Source organism: Aspergillus ambiguus, assembly GCF_047715705.1.
Source record: "Aspergillus ambiguus strain CBS 117.58 unplaced genomic scaffold BDV59scaffold_7, whole genome shotgun sequence".
Lineage (NCBI taxonomy): Eukaryota > Fungi > Ascomycota > Eurotiomycetes > Eurotiales > Aspergillaceae > Aspergillus > Aspergillus ambiguus.
The window spans coordinates 120,481-136,350 of NW_027395520.1; the positions used below are offsets into that span (position 1 = coordinate 120,481).

Consider the following 15,870-nt stretch of genomic DNA (forward strand, 5'->3'; position numbering starts at 1 on the left):
TTTGAGATATTGGAGTTATATCCGTAAATAAAGATTCTCGCCTGGGGAATATCCTTTGGCAGGTAGTCTCGCGGCCAGAAGGTGCCATTCTGGTGTGTCCAAGTTTCGAATGCATGGTCGATCCGGCCGCGGGGGTTCAGGCCATGGACAAATACGAAACTACAGTTTCATGTTAGTAAGTGATGAAGCCAATCTTATCGTGAAGGGACGCTACTCAATCTTGGGTGTTTCAGGAGGAGTATAGACTTCCTCCAAGAATGGAAACTCATAGCCTGTAGTATCCTAGTTCTTTCAGCAAGTAGCTAGGAAGGATGCAGCAAGCGCATGTCACTTACCATGGGTGCTTGTAGATGCCGGAGATGGCAGAGAATGGAGAAAAGGTTGACTCGACCAAGCTAGATAAGTTGGAGAGTCAGCTGAAATGCCTGGTACAATGTACCTCATGTGATGGCAGTAATAATGAGCATTATATCAAAACAACAGCATCCAATCGCTTCAATTCATCACATTTGGTATCTGAGGTGATCACTTTCCGTTGCACGGAGATGGCTTGCAGGCCGCGCGCAGATTGGTCCCTACAAGCGATACGCAAACAATTTCCGAGCTTATGGTGCCCGTTGATAGCATTAAAAGATCCCTTTCTCTTTTGGCTGTTTACTACCTGTAGAACTCCTCTACTGATCTCGCATTGCCTAGTTTGGCTACAGAGCAGCCACCTTTAAGCCCGGTCGACGACCGTCTGCTCCGAGTTATCCTCCTGCTTCTCCTTCAAATTTTGCAAGCAGGGGGCATAGAAAAGACTTCCACGCCATGCGCCTTGTATAGTTCGAACCGCCACCACCAAATACAAGAGGATCACTGATACGCCGAGTATCTTTAGAGCGTTAGCCGGCTATTTTTGCGCTTACAGGTGCAGTTGGTCAACCTACTGTCCCACAGACTTTAAAAAATATTAGATCCAACTCTTTACCAAGAAGCATAGTGTTCGCTGCGTACACGCCCAGCGGGAATGTGAAACCCCACCACCCCATGTTGAAGGGGAAGGGAGAAGTGGCATAGATGGTTGCCAAAGCAAAGACCAACCAGATGATGCCAAACGCCCACATACACAGCGATACGAGAATCCCTAAGATGTACGCCAAGTCACCGGCTATAGGCGGTAGAGTATGGAAGTGTGACAAGAGCTCCCGCGTGACCTTCCCCAGATATAAAATACTTGGCACTGTCAGCAGAAGGCAGCTTTACGCCATTTTGAGTGCAATATCTCACCTAAACCCACCGAAACCGAGCGGCCCAAGCGGCAGAAAACAGCTAACGATGGATTCCCGCGATGGAAGTTTGTGTACCGCTAACCGCTGGTAATAGATCACCAAAATAACCATTGCAAGTGGAGTTGCCATACCCCAGAGGGCATACGATGCAATCACTGTCCCCATGGCTTTCCTAGAATCTGGGAGAATATCAGCCACTTCTGCGCCAGCTCCAGACGCGACAATTGTGGCAGCCATGGGAAGAAGTTGGAGGGCTGTGATCCTCTCCAACGATGTGACATATTGTTGGGATATTCTATTGTCCATTAGCACGAAACTCCTGTGACGAGATCGGAGAGTCGGACAAGATAAATGAAAGCGAAACCGTCACTGATGCAGCCGCCACGGCATCCAACATCCACAATACCCAGGCAACTGTCCTGGCCCAGTCACCCCATAAAGGCACGCAAACGAACACCCACATTTCGATGAGCGTTGCGAATCCCATGGGACACGTCGCGAGGAACAATGAGTTGACAGGGTCCTGGATCATCACGCTCCATATTTCCGGATAGAGCACATATCGCAATATAGATATGCTCAGGACGATCGCAAACAGTAGCACATTGATAATGAAGAAGACGATGGAAATGTAGTGGAGCACGGGGTGGCCGAACGGGATGAGATGGAAGAGAATGGCGACAATTCCAGTTCCCATTGTTGTTGAGAACCATCTATACTTGTTAGGATATGTCTCTTATTTCACTTTTCCTTTGCTCGCGCATGACGTACGATGGACTGAAGTTGCTCACGACACGACGCCAGCCGGCGGAGTATTTGGAGAAACTTCTACTCCTAGGTTTTGGAGTAGTTCCTTCAGTCGGCATATTGAATATATTTGTATCACCTTAGTCTGTACATCAACGATTGTCGACTCGGAGGTCAGATAGTTGTATGATGGTGGAATGATGCCGCGCAGGTTGATATGCCTCGGCCGAGAATCGCGGCGACCCGAAAGAAGGCGGCGATCGCCGAAAGCATTCGGTGCATGCATATCGAAGACACATAACCATACACGATAATATTAAGGCCAAAGGAGAAAGAAAAAGTATTTCAATGTCCAGAAATTCCCAGTCTATTGCACATGATATCATAACATTATTATCACCTGCTCTACCACGCACCAACGATACCGGCAATTGGAATATCAATACCCGTTGTGTACGAGCTGCAGTCGCTCAGCAAGTACACATAGGCACCTCCGAGCTCTCTTGGGTCCGCAAGGCGAGGCATACCGCCGTAGTATTGCATCTTCAAATCCCAATCGGACGATGTCTCGACGTAGTACGTCATGGCAGTTCGGACGAAACCGGGGGAGATGCTGTTCACGCGAATGCCATGTTTGCTCCATTCCATAGCCAGCGTGTGGCACATGTTGCGGACTAGAGACCGTTAGAATCCTTCTGGGCATAAGACAAGTGATCGTTATGTACTCACCGGCCGCTTTGGTTGCACCGTAGGGGGCAGAAGGAGCAGCCTGGGAAGAGTCAGTATTTCTCAACGTGGATGGTTTATAGACTTCCTAAAAGCACTCACCCGGTTCGGTCTATAAGATGTCATGCTGGCAGTCATCACGATGGATCCCTTGATCCCCAGTTCAATGAACTTCTTAGCCACAACCTGTGCGCAAAAGTAGGACCCAAACACCTGTCAAGAGTCAGCCCCCATCCGTCCGCTGAAATAAGTCCTCATTAAATATTTTCGCCGATATCAAATCACGCACATTCAAATTAAAGATCTTTTCCACCTGGGCACGATCAAAGTCCAAGGCTGGCTGGTGTTTAGTCATGCCGGCATTGGCAACCAGCCCGTCTATGCGACCCGTCTCCTCCACAACCTTGTTGATCGTTTTCTCAATACTCTCTTCCGAAGTCACGTCCATGGGCAGGAAGCGGAAGTTCTTGTACCGACTCTGTAGAGCCTGGAACTCCTCTCCGGGCTCCATAATATCCAAGGAGTAGACATACTTTGCGGAGTTGGCGAGACACACCTCCGCAATTCCCAAACCAATTCCACGATTGGCACCAGTAATTGCAATCACCTTATCCGCGAGGGTAATCTGCCAGTTGAACGTCGACGGGGGCATGGTGCTCAAATAGGTTGGAGCGTCGGTAGCTGTGGATGCGGCAGTGGCACCGTTATCGACAGCAGCGGGAGGCATTTTGGCAAGTTCAGATAATGGGTATCTTAAAATAACTAGAAGAAATATATGTGTGTGTGAATGTGAGGAGTATGAGTCGGAGAGGGCATCGCCAGGAGCAAGCACAAGGATGCGACAAACACATATATATAAGCACCGCTCGGCTAGAGGCTCATGATATTTCGCATTGCGGCAATCGATGGGCTGAGACTGATGTCATATTAGGAAGAAACCCTCAATTCCATCTATTGATTCTACTTGCGCCAATTCGGATGTCAGATTATTCTGGGGTTGCTGCAGAGATCGACGGCGGAGCACTGCCGAGAGCGCCTCGAGTCGAGGCATCAGCAGACGGAGGGGAGGCTGGAGGTGCTCCGTATTTGTAAAATTTATCGCGTGGATTTCAATATCTCAAGCAAGTCCTTGCATATTTTTCTCGAACCTACATAGCTACAGGTGGTGTGGAATATAGGTGGTTCTTACACAGCATGACTGCTCGACATCATTCACACACATCACGGAAAGCATAAGAATCGAATATTGCCTTCTTTTAAACTCACACATGGGTATCATCAGATCAATACTATACACGATCACCGCACAGTCTAGCCGGTAAATCCTGATAATGCATCCTTTTGGTATTCTGATTCCAGATCCTTCCGCAGTGACTTATTAGGCCATCGCACTCGTTTCTGAAAGGTCTCAATGAGATCAAGAAGTTCTGCTCGCTCATGAGGAGTCGACACGCTCATCCCAGCTATAACAGCGCGTTAGTCAATTACAAATACTAGAAGGGGAGAATCCTCACCTCCAAATAAGCAGTTTAGCGACACCAAGCTGCCCGCATCATCGTCCTCACTGACCGTTCGAGCCAAACCACAGATCGTATTGACTGAGATACTGAGCAGACCCTGCGCAGCACGATAGTCCTGCAGACCCCCGATGGATGGACGATGCAATATAACCAGAACCCGGGCCAGGCTGTGCACCTGCAGAGCGGCTGCGTACGCCGGTGGATGAACCCAGATTGGCGGGAAGACCTCGGACTTTTGAGCGATCGGAAGAGGCCCAAACTCAGGGGGCAGACAGTTCTGCCACTCCTGTAACATGTACAAAAGCTCGTTTCCACGGTCGAGGCGTTGCTGCATGCTCTTCGTTTCGCACTCCTCGCGAGAGGCATAGTTGACGCATTGTGCCAAGAGATAATGAGCAAAGCACGCTAATTCCGCTGGGGAGAGCGAGGATATTGGTCGTTTGGGCCGCCAGAAGGTAAAAACGCGTCGACGTTCGCGCATAGCCACCCATGCATCCTGGCGTAGCCATGCCCACCAAACGGCCTGGCGAAGGCCACCGCATTCACCATCATTATTCTGGCAGCGTTGGATCCAGAACACACCTTTCAAATGCCGTTCCCAGTCACGATTGGACCCATCAACCATCTCATAGAGGCTGATGAGCAGGGCGGTGGATATCAACTCTGGGCTCCGGGCGTAACTTTGGTAGTGCATGGCTTTGTTCAGATAACTGAGGGTTTCGTAGTAGTATTGGACCGCGATGTTGCGGTCAAGACAACGGAAGTACGGGTCCAAAGCTAGCTCCTTCCAGAAGACCGGCCTTCGGGAATCCTGGATAGAAGGGTCCTCCGGGTCGGTGTTCCATAACGCGATATGCCGCACAGAGACAGCCAGTAGGGCCTTCATCAACCCAGCATTTCGGAGAGCGAGATGGGGCACGACCGCCGAGAAATGCCGCGCAGGGTCAAAGTAGTCAAGGTATCCGCCAAGTATACGAACGAAGTGATGGAAAATGCGAATCTCGCGATCAGTCAGCTGAATTTGGGACGGTGCTGTCCAGGCAGAGGGTTCATCCGGGAGCAATTGGGCGTCGCTGTTCTGTGATGTGGATGTCAATCGCTTCTGCAGCTCAGGATCGTGGTTAAATGAAGCCGCACGGAAGCTTTCGCGTTCTCGGGGAGTACGAGGCTGGAAGCCAGGGTTGTCGTAAGGATCTAACGATAGTGTCTCTGCAGGCTGCGCGACAGTCTGCTGCGGGGAGAGGTAGAAATTTTGGTTGGAATTAACCGCATCACTTGCAAGTAGCTCAAACCAATTCAGCGGAGCATGTCGCCCCGAGCCTACCGACTCCGTACTGGGCGAAGGGACATACTCCTGGGGAGATATCGGAGAAGTGGCATGGGCATGAGAGATCGCAAAATCTGGGGCCAAAGACCGCTGGCTGTCGAGTTTCGGCGACGTCGTTAGAGGTGCAGGCGATTCCGGACGCTGATGTTCGCAGGCATCGACCAGTACTTGCAACGGCTGATGAACCTGAGCCGACAAGGGAGTTGAATGTGTCTCGTCCTGTGACTCATGCAGTGGAGGCGAGGTCGCATACACGCAGTCACGTTGACCTTTGGCACAAGGTCCACAACTGGGACGTGCTTCATCGCATTTGACATGGCGACGTTTACAGACCAGACTAGAGACCGTCAGTAAGATCTCTTTACCATTTTACACACACTCGAGACGAACCAGCCAGTGGTGGCCCGTAGACCACGTCCGCGGGATTTGCGCGGTTTGCGAACGCCACGCGAGGGTGGATGATGGGTCATGGCGCATCATATCAACTCTTTGCCAGATGCATGTCCGACCCTGATCGCAACGAGGTAGCTCGCTTCGGGAAGAGAGCAGGCAGAGGGGAAATGGAAGTTGAAAGTTGAAACATTTTTTTCCCGCCTTTCCCCACTTTCCCCCCACAGGCCGCCTCGACACGAGGCCGGACTCCCCCGCACCATCTCGGGGCGAAATTTGCGGCTTCATTCTCATCGGCCGTGCATTGGACAGCTGTTCGGGATTAGTTGGTGCAGCAGACCTCGCTGCAGTTGAGAGCACATGTGGCGCACCAATAATAAAACGCTCCGCATTCTCGACGCGCAGAAAACGGCCGGTATGGGATTCTAGCCGCCATTGGGTGAGTGCAAGAACTTCCTCCAACAGTCCCTTCTAATAGGCATGTCTTAGATACACTGTTGGACATATCACAGCCTTTGTACGCGCAGCAGAGAACCCTCGTGTTTCCGTGATCACTCAGCTGTTCCCTTGTTCCCTCTCCCAGAACCCTTCGCTGTTCACGCCGCCGCCGCCGCCGCGAAGACCGCCTCCGTGCCCATTTCCATCCACCTCGATATCATGCTCAGGATCCCGAGCAAATCGAATATGTTGCCGATAATCCCCCGTTTGACTCTATCATGGTTGACATGAGCCACTGCGGGGAGAAAGAGAACCTCTCCAAGACGAGAGCGTTGCGCGAATACTGTCACGAAAGAGGCGTCTACGTAGAAGCTGAGACCAGTCGTATCGAATGTGAGAAAGACGGGGTTATTGGTAGTGGTGACCTGGAAGGTACAATGTCTTCTAGGCTCCCCATATAAGAATAGCTTGTCTTATGGGGCCAAACTATTTTGACGAAGCACGAGGATGTCGAGCAATTCATCGTGGGCAACATTCACGGTAGCTATGTTTCAGGAGGTCCACAGCTTGATATGGAGGGATAACAGATCCATCGGGCGGCTGCACTGGTCGCATTGACTAACGCAACAACCTCAGATTACACAGGATCTCCCGGATGATGAATGACCGTGCACGACTCGTACTCCACGGGACCAGTGACTTCACTCCAGAATTGGTAAAGGCCTATATTGATGCCGGTGTGACCAAGTCCAACATGAACAAGCTATTTTTAGAGCCCTGGCATACCCATCTCCACCAGGCTAACGTCAACAAGCCCTTGACGCAATTGATTACCGATAGGATTGACATCTGACAGTCGACAGAGGTGTTGATGGATATTGTACGGAGCCGTGGAAAGCCACTATAGACTTATGTCGGCAAAGATAATCGATGAGCAAGAAACAGCATAGTTGCCCTATATGCCAACCTGATGAGTGGGCTGGCAACCTACTTCAACTATCTGGTAACAGGGAAATAACGAAAAGAATAGTACGCCTGCGTTTAGAGTCTGCGCTCAGTGCCGTTTTCCAGATATGCCCGGCTGCCGCGGTCATACCCGATTCCAGCAGTTGTTTTCGCTCTGCTTTAGTGGAACAACGGATAACTATATCTGTCTCGGCGACCCAAGATACTCACTCCTGCGGAGTCCATTAGCTTTTGCGTGTACTCAACACGCTCGGATGACTGCATGGTGGTGCCGCGACGCTGCCATCCAATCTCCGTAGGCATTCTCTCATTGCCTGAATACATTAGCCTCATTAACTTCGAAGCACAAAGATTCACCGTGCTTGCACTTACGGAACCAGTATTCAATAAAAGTCTTGTTCACCGTCCCGGTAGTTCCATCAGCCATGATCTCAAAGAATGAGGCACACTCGCCCCAGCTGAATCCATCTGCTAGCAAAGACAAAGAGTGCTTTGGGTTGGTCTTCTCGGAGGTGGCCAGACGAGCCATCCGGGCTTTCGCGACTTGATCCACGGTTATCATCGGGGTAGTGAAGTACGACGCAGTCTCGGCCCAAACGGTTTCGTTGAATGGGTTAGGGTCGGCAAAGTATGCATCGGATCGACTATTTCATCGTAATGAGTTAGACCGAGCTTTCGGCATAATTCACTGCGTCGACGCAAAAATCGAGCACAGCCAGATTCTCCTACCTCAGACTAATATCATGCTCCAGGATATTGTGACGACCGAGGTCATGGAGGTCAAAGCTGTCCGTGAGGGGGTATTGGGGACTAGTTCTGATAGCTTGAGTAAAGAGGATAACAGCATCGCTGCGCGCGATGTTGAAACCCTCAAGCATGGCATCAGAGAGAATAGGGAGCGTAATTTTCTTTCCGTTCCTCGGTAGATAGCCGTGGTTGGCTAAGGTATTCAGACCTGGACAAGGTCCGCGGGCTACAGTCGTACTGAATCAGCTCGTGAGACTATATTGTAGTTTTCAGCCCCACTCACAGTCTCCCGGACCCGGGGCAATCCATTCTTTGGGGGTCCAGGTTTGACGGGTTTCTAGATATTGCGGAAAGGCGGCGGCTACGCAAATGACGCTGAAGCCTGCGAACAAGGTTGATGTCTTCATATTGCGTTACGACGACTTCAGCTGACTTTTGAGAAATTCAAATGATGGCTGTTGCAAGGCACTCCATGAAGTTTACCAGGAGGGGCCTTTTATGTTCGCCAGCCATGACCTTCGGCAGTCGCAAACGTTCCGAGCAACCAAGGCAACTTGCAATACATCCTGGTACATCAGCTCGAAGGCGCAGCCAAGACTAACTTCGGGCACCATAGGTTTGATATATACGAGGTTTAATGCCGGCAGATTTTAGTCGTTAAGCAGAAGCCGAGGTGATATACTGCCGCACGGTTGATATTGCAAATACCGCGAAACTAATTGGCTGTGGACTCTTGATGCCAAACAGCAATGGTTGTGCTTTATTCTTCGAAGCTTACTCATCTAGCGCCGAGTCTTACTTGGAAAAAAAATATATTGGACTTAGACTGCGAGATTGAAACACTAAGTGTGGTATTTATTCATCAGTAGACTAGTTCTACGGGTTATTCACAATGACTCTGCCTACACTACCGGCCATCCGCTCGAAAAGTCAATCGCGTTCCATCCAAACAGTTTCTGGGAATCAGCGTAGCCAATGTTGGTATCAACGTAGTGATAATACAGCACAGGGCCAAGGCTCGGGTCGGTGAAGACACCCCTGGTGGCAGTTAGCAAACGGACGGGGGAGAAAAATAAGAAGGCTTACTGTCCACCGGGACCATAAACGTTATCGTGGCTTTCCAAAACAACAGTACCGCCTCCGTTGGTGCAGGCAACCCCGTTTGCGTCAACCTAAGGTCGTTAAAATCCGCCGTGTGGGATAGGATGCAAGGTAACTCACAAAGTTACCAGTGGCCGAAGTCGATCGGCACACCTTGATCTTATACTCCTGTCCAGAGGCTGGCCTGGAGGTATCGTATCCGCAGCAGATCCCCCACGAATAGAAAAGGTAGTAGTAGTCTCCATATTTGTATAGATATGATCCTTCCACTGGATGCGTTCCACTGGGGTCGTAGGCAATATTGTAAGAAGAGGAGGCCACTTTTGTGGCAGCGGAGTTCATTGGGGCCTGGTAAATGTCATGCCAAAAAGAGCCAAAATTCATGTAGTAGGTGCCACCATCGTTGAATAAGTTGCCATCGATGGCGTTGTATGCCTTGGACGAGCTTGATTGTATCCCCGTTGTGCCGTGGTCAGTCCAACTCCCAGAATCCATACTACTCGATGTTGCCACCCCAATAGCCGAATTCTGACTGCCGAAAGTTGACACGGAATAATACACGTAGTAGACCCCGTTCACAAGCTGGGCATCGGGAGCCTATTATGCATGAGCAGTGGCACATTATGACACCAACTGACATGAACCGACGCACTTACCCATAGATCATCGTTTCCTTCAAGCTCTATACTCGAACCTTCAGGCAGCATGGACCCAACACTGGTCCAGGGGCCGGCAATGGATGATGCCGACGCATAAGAAATTTTATTTCCAGTGGAGAAGCGGAAGTATTTGCCGTCAGACTCCCGTCTGATCAGACTAGGGTCGTGGACGTTGCAGACACCCGAACAAGATCCGGGAGATGCATAGCCATGAACGGCTGCAGCGAGCAGAGGAGCCGCAACAACGTAAAATCGATGCATATCTTAATGTCGAAGTTGACAGACTTAATATATCATATTGAAGAAAGAGACTTTCAGCGCACAACACTATTCGCGCGGTCTGGTCAAACCGTCTTTATAGAGAACTCGTATGTCTCGTACGCAACAGCGAGGCGATTCCACCATTAGTGGAACATGTTTCGCCCTGAGAAATCTCGAGATCATTCTTTCGTGGATCTCCGGTGGAGTAGTAGGCTACCTCCGGGTGGTGTCCGAACTAATACTCCTCAGCTTGGCAGGGCTATGGGCTGAAACTGCAGCCGTAGCCATCCCGTTTCATATTGGTGCTAGCCTCAATGAAGAACTGTTAAGACTTTACTGTCGCTGCAGGATGGATTAATGCGGAGAAATTCAGATCAATCATCCTTCATGCAGGTAAAATTCATACCGGCATTTATTCGAGCATACAGATACCTAGTTCCACCAATGGCGGGCATCATAAACAACTAGTACCTATTATTATGGCGTTTCCAGCGCCTTCATTGACTTTGCGTCACATCACACCGGCAGGACACGCCTACGTATAGACCACTTTACAATAACCCAGCCATGACCTTCGTTAAAGCTTCGTCCTCGGCTTGGAACACATCGATCCCATCGTTCAGAGAATCTGTCGCTGCTCCTTCATGGGCCGTACTGTGTGGTTCGAAATAAAACTCCCCGGCCATCTCAAAAAAACTAGTGAGATCATCACAGGTATTATTGACAGAATTGCGCTCGTTTTCTGCAGATGGTAGTAGAGGGGACATGGAGCAGAAGGGAGCCGAGGCCTGCGGGGTGATAATACCGGATACGTGGCTCTGGGACTCCGGGTGAGAAAGGGACGGTGCGGATGGAGTTAGCACAGACGAAGGGGACACATCCGACGCATATCCTTGGCGTTCTGCATGAGTGTTTCGCCGTGACCGCGGTTGTGGTGGTTTATGATGGCCCGCCTGCGGCCGAAGGGGCGATCTCCCACCCAAATTCAAACGAATCAACTTAAGACTTCGGATGATTTTCTGTAATCGCCGAGAAGTCCGCGCCCGTGTGGAGGACTTTCGCACCATATCGACAGCTGCGTAGAATTCTGGGCGACAGACCTGGCTGAATCGCGCCGGGGCGTGTAAGACAGCCAGAAACAAGGCGGCCAAAGCAGAAATGAGGAAGTAGTTGAATGGCTCTGGGCGTTGAAAATAGATACCCGAGATACGTGAGAAAAAGTCGAGCATGTGGACAGTGCTTTTAGCGGTTTCAACGGCGGTGGATGCTCCAGTGATGTTGGACTCGATACTCTCGCTAGTCATCAGGTTCTGTCGGTACACCAGAATGCGTAGTTGATTTGCCTGCAATGCTAATAGCACCTGTAGCATGGCCATGTTCTCTGCTTGCGGGTTGGAATCGATCTCCGACTGCTGGGACGGGTCAAAACGGAGCTCGGATGGAATGGACTGTATCCATTGCTGAACCTGGAAGTCGAGGTAAGAACAGTAATCCGAGGTGGCGGCCCGCGGACGATTACGCCATCCGACTACCAACCCCCAGATCTTTGTGCTAAGACGAGCATATGTGATCATACAAGTCAGATACGGTGTTGAGGTGCCTGGCTCGGGGAGGTTCGTGTCCATATCAGAATCTTGAATGGCGAAGGGAAGGCCAGTGCCGAATGACCATTTCCGGTCAAGCACGTATATGCACCAGAACAGTCGTGTAGCCCAAGTCCGCTGTAATTCGCCAGGGAATACACCTCCTGTGCGCAGCCAGGTCTCCTGGCAATGGAGACCCAGCTGCATGGAACCACGGACAGCAAGGCCGATCAGCCTCCAGGCGATCACCTCGTCATCGCGATAGGAATGGAAAATGGACTGGAGGTCGTCAGACATGCCATCTCAATACGGGAAAGTGCTTACCAGCAAAGTCAAAATCAATAGCTCCTTCATGTCAACCTCTGGGATCTTCATTCTCTCAGAAAACCGGTCCTCCACGCTATCGGCCAGCAGTGCTGCTCTTTCACTACGCCCGTGGGACTCCGCCAACAAGGCCGTGGCCAAGATAATCTTAAGGACTTCCACATCGCGAGCGAAGAACCAGTCCTGGTCTATGGCGGCGGGAGACGCGGGTCCATTCTGGCGTCCGCTTCTATAGTACTCCTTCACATAAATGCGCACGCTGTCCAAATCAACGCACGGGTACATAATACCCACGGTGTTCTCGTATACCGTCACGAGGCGAAGCGCTTCCTCCATGTCCAAGCACCCTAGAGGATCGCCAGTCATGGTCACTGTATCCGATGGGGCTGCGGGACTTGCAGCAGCGGTAGACGCTAAGTCATCAATGTCGCTTTCATCAGATGCCTTCTGTCGAGCGGTGATTCCGAATTCCGCGCTCGTCGGACCGACATAAGTAGGGGACATGGGGCGGTTCATGATACGTTGATGCCCCGTGTTGGCGGACGATGATGACACAGTAGACGTAGTAGTCTGCACTGTCCCTGTGGTATTCGCAGGGGATGAAGCTACCGATTCCAGCTGTCGCATGCGCGCGGCCATTGCCCGCATCTCATTCTGTAACGTTTCGATCTGGCGGTCGACGGTTTGGAAGCGTGTCGTGACTCTGGTTATATTAGCAACATTCCACCATCAGACTATTTCGATGTGCCATACCCATCGTGTTCCCGTGTCTGTTCCAGGGATGCTGCACGGCTTACGACATGGGGCCCTGGAGTGTAGACACACCGTACGTTGTCTCGCACACACCGAGCACAGACTGGCTCTCCGCTGCATTTCAACTTGCGCCTTTTGCACTCATTGCTGTGTAAAATGCATGTTAGTAGCAATTGAGTGTGAGTATTATGGCGGCGGCGAGGAATACTCACCAAGCGACTTGAGTGTACTTGGCACGTTTCTTGCTCCGAGGCGGTTCCGGGGAGTCGCCGCCCCGCTTGGGAGACTCGTGCTCCATCAATATGGTCGAGATTAACCCGTGGCGTTATTCTATCTTGCATAAGACAGTTAGCGGAGGGGTTCAGGAGCTTCCGAGGGTGATCAGGCCATGGCAGTGTGGTGGAGGCGCGCACGAAGTGGCCTTGGTGAGAAATGCAAAGAAACCGGCTGTTCCGAGCATTCCGAATTACCGAGCTTAGTAGCTAAGTAGTTAGCTGTCGATTTCTCCCTCTTTCCTAGGAATATAAAACGAGTACTGACAGCAAGCTACATGGTATCCAGCGATTTAAAGCTAATGATAATGATAATAAATATATTCAACATGCTCTGTTGTATGTACAAATACCCAATAGTCAAAAATCCCACTCCGCAATTCAATACACATTCGACAAGGGAAGTCATAAATCATGGATCAAAAGATCAATATACAGGGAATACATCACTATTCAGAACACCGTCAGATATGGGCATTTCGGTGGCAGCAGTCCGAAGACTTTCCGACGACGACCGATGCTCCGTTCTTGTTCGAGGGCACGTCCAGCGCCGGGTTTTCAGTGAAGAAGTCGGACGGACGGATCATAAGCTGGAAAATTTCAACCGGCCTGAAGTTCACGTTAGCACACTGTATTTGATAAGAGACAGGAAATCGCGACTTACATCACAGGCCAATCCTCCACGCGGGGGTTGTGAGTAATGCCAAAGGTACTCCAGACCACGACGTCGGTGTCCTCCACCACATCACCACGCTTGACGGCGTCGGCGACACCGTCGGTCTCCTTCTGACTCTGTAGGGTGTAGCGGCCACCGGCGTAGTACTCGTGATCACGGTACTTGGTGACCCACACATGGTGCTGGGCGAACTGAGCGCGTTGAGCCTGGATTGACTTGGGATCGGCCAACAAGGTCTGCGTGGCCAGCGGGGTGAACTTATAGGAGACCGGCTTCTGGCTGATGGGATTGATGCGATGAGGGTTCACCATCTTGATGACTCTGTTGAGGTGAGGAGCGGCATCCATGTAGGTAGCGCGCTGAACGGTCTGGTTGGTGACCTGGTAGAAATTGCCCATAGGGTTCGTGGCCTCATTCATGGGAACAGGGTGCGATTCCTCGACGACAACAGAGTTATTCTCGCCATCCACTGCAGGATCCATGCGCACACAGAAAATATGCTGGTGGTTCTGGGCCAGAACGCCGCCGCTGACCACATTTCCATACTCACTAGTCTTGCCAGCGTCAATGTTCACCACGTTCAGAATGCCCGTGGCACGGGACTCGACAGTGATACCGCCAGCCTGGTCAAACTTGTAGGCGAAGATGTACTCATAGTTAGCCAGCGTGATGATGAACTGCACAACCAGCTCTCTGTGACGGGTGACGACTGCACGGCCAGTCCGCCAGTTGGAGTGCTTCCAACCGATGCCATTGTCCTGCTCGTGGAGGCAGATCGCGTTGGGGAGCTTCTGGGCCGTACCATCTGCCCCGGTAATAACAGCATCAAAATACTTGATGACACCGAGGCAGTCACAACCGATAGACAGGTTATTCGCCATGTTACCACCACCGCCATCACCGAAGTCAAAGGCCTGCTTACGGTGGAAAGGAGGACGAGGGTCGGCATAAGGCACAGTCTAGGGCAGTTAGCTTCGGTTCGATTCAAGCTCAGTATGTGGGACTCACCATCTCGCTGATGGCTAGACGGTACATGACACTTCGGCCATCGTACCAGACATCGTGGATCGTAGCCCCCTCGCGGGGGTTGAAGGCAACGCGGAAGCGCCACTTCTGCCACTCGACCAGAGATTCGTTGGTAATACGGAACGACGGGCCCTCTGGCTGGAGCACATTGAGAGGCTTGAGATCCTTTCTCGTGCCCTGGGGAAGGAGCTCCGGGACATAGTCGGAATCCTTGCAGTGACCGATGATGTCCCGCTTGTAGGTTTGATCATGCAGACCATCACCCTTCCCTCCAGTTGCTGGACGGTCCACTCGGATGATTTCGCGAGTCTGGTAGTCCATGACAGGAATGATCGGGAGAGGGAAGGAGTAGAAGTTGGCGTCTTCATTGTTCTTTGCCTTGTTGGTGGCGAAGCACAGGCCTTGGAAGAACCGCTTGTTCTCGTCAGTCAGATCACGGCCTCCATAAGGCCAAGGCTCGATGATTAGTTCAAAGCCCTCTGGGAGGTCGAACTCGGCCAGGGCGGATTTGAAGAGAGGGGAAGCCATGCAGGCATCGATTAGCTCGTCAAACTCGGATCTACGTCTCAATGTTAGCAAGCAACGCTCTTGTACAACAAAATCAATGCGAAGCCTACACAGTCAGGGCAGCGTGATGTTCCTTGCCCACCACATGGTGCTGCACCCGCTTCCGCGTACCAACGTCAACCTGCGCCTCTTGATAGACATGGACACGATCTCCACCCACGACATCGTATTGAACCAGAGCCAAACGAGGTGGGCGAGGAGTGGTAGGACTCAAACGACCGGCATGTTCGAGAGCCAGGAAATCACGCAACTCAGCCTTGGGAGGCTCCGAGAGGTAGATCTCACGAAAGTGAATGACGGTGTCGGGATGCAACGATTTGATAACATCACGGGCGATGTTGGTCTCCTCCTCAGTGAGGATGGCGAGGGGATGTGGAACCATGGTCACTGAATGAGAAAAGGAGAGATATACAGAAAGAGATATAGAGAGAGAGAGAGTTGGGAAGTAGAAGAAAGAAGCTCTCCGCATGGCGATATGGCCGTTTTGTACTCCGCAGCGTTACCCTTTCCCCTTTG

General features: G+C 51.3%; 7 protein-coding genes across 7 annotated transcripts; all 7 read right to left on the reverse strand.

Moving 5' to 3' along the window:
- Positions 1 to 201: 201 nt before the first annotated feature.
- On the reverse strand, positions 202 to 2,265 carry BDV59DRAFT_152707 (TDT family transporter). Its single transcript, XM_073687376.1, has 5 exons — positions 1,616 to 2,265; positions 1,270 to 1,566; positions 930 to 1,215; positions 336 to 874; positions 202 to 282 (listed from the first exon to the last, which is right to left on the reverse strand). Exons 1-4 carry the CDS (start codon positions 1,966 to 1,968, stop codon positions 719 to 721), a joined length of 1,092 nt encoding a protein of 363 aa, XP_073550056.1. The 5' UTR covers positions 1,969 to 2,265; the 3' UTR covers positions 202 to 282; positions 336 to 718.
- A 158-nt stretch (positions 2,266 to 2,423) lies between these two features.
- BDV59DRAFT_199964 (uncharacterized protein) lies at positions 2,424 to 3,471 on the reverse strand (the record flags this gene model as incomplete). Its single annotated transcript, XM_073693464.1, has 4 exons — positions 2,424 to 2,692; positions 2,748 to 2,787; positions 2,847 to 2,957; positions 3,034 to 3,471. 4 exons carry the CDS (start codon positions 3,469 to 3,471, stop codon positions 2,424 to 2,426), a joined length of 858 nt encoding a protein of 285 aa, XP_073550057.1.
- Positions 3,472 to 3,763: 292 nt separating this feature from the next.
- On the reverse strand, positions 3,764 to 6,138 carry BDV59DRAFT_152704 (Zn(II)2Cys6 transcription factor). Its single transcript, XM_073687375.1, has 3 exons — positions 5,982 to 6,138; positions 4,259 to 5,928; positions 3,764 to 4,207 (listed from the first exon to the last, which is right to left on the reverse strand). The coding sequence occupies exons 1-3, from the start codon at positions 6,059 to 6,061 to the stop codon at positions 4,056 to 4,058; spliced, it is 1,902 nt and encodes a 633-aa protein (XP_073550058.1). The 5' UTR covers positions 6,062 to 6,138; the 3' UTR covers positions 3,764 to 4,055.
- Positions 6,139 to 6,536: 398 nt separating this feature from the next.
- BDV59DRAFT_199966 (peroxidase family protein) lies at positions 6,537 to 8,539 on the reverse strand (the record flags this gene model as incomplete). Its single annotated transcript, XM_073693465.1, has 5 exons — positions 6,537 to 6,692; positions 7,596 to 7,699; positions 7,758 to 8,029; positions 8,115 to 8,340; positions 8,416 to 8,539. The coding sequence occupies 5 exons, from the start codon at positions 8,537 to 8,539 to the stop codon at positions 6,537 to 6,539; spliced, it is 882 nt and encodes a 293-aa protein (XP_073550059.1).
- A 495-nt stretch (positions 8,540 to 9,034) lies between these two features.
- On the reverse strand, positions 9,035 to 10,153 carry BDV59DRAFT_199967 (arabinan endo-1,5-alpha-L-arabinosidase; the record flags this gene model as incomplete). The annotated part of the gene is made up of 4 exons (XM_073693466.1): positions 9,035 to 9,170; positions 9,219 to 9,304; positions 9,354 to 9,830; positions 9,890 to 10,153. 4 exons carry the CDS (start codon positions 10,151 to 10,153, stop codon positions 9,035 to 9,037), a joined length of 963 nt encoding a protein of 320 aa, XP_073550060.1.
- Positions 10,154 to 10,558: 405 nt separating this feature from the next.
- BDV59DRAFT_153123 (transcription factor domain-containing protein) lies at positions 10,559 to 13,212 on the reverse strand. The gene is made up of 4 exons (XM_073687379.1): positions 13,026 to 13,212; positions 12,814 to 12,960; positions 12,061 to 12,763; positions 10,559 to 12,015 (listed from the first exon to the last, which is right to left on the reverse strand). The coding sequence occupies exons 1-4, from the start codon at positions 13,109 to 13,111 to the stop codon at positions 10,705 to 10,707; spliced, it is 2,247 nt and encodes a 748-aa protein (XP_073550061.1). The 5' UTR covers positions 13,112 to 13,212; the 3' UTR covers positions 10,559 to 10,704.
- A 180-nt stretch (positions 13,213 to 13,392) lies between these two features.
- BDV59DRAFT_173627 (putative copper amine oxidase) lies at positions 13,393 to 15,793 on the reverse strand. The gene is made up of 4 exons (XM_073688933.1): positions 15,405 to 15,793; positions 14,770 to 15,346; positions 13,750 to 14,720; positions 13,393 to 13,694 (listed from the first exon to the last, which is right to left on the reverse strand). Exons 1-4 carry the CDS (start codon positions 15,734 to 15,736, stop codon positions 13,550 to 13,552), a joined length of 2,025 nt encoding a protein of 674 aa, XP_073550062.1. The 5' UTR covers positions 15,737 to 15,793; the 3' UTR covers positions 13,393 to 13,549.
- Between the last annotated feature and the right edge of the window lie 77 nt (positions 15,794 to 15,870).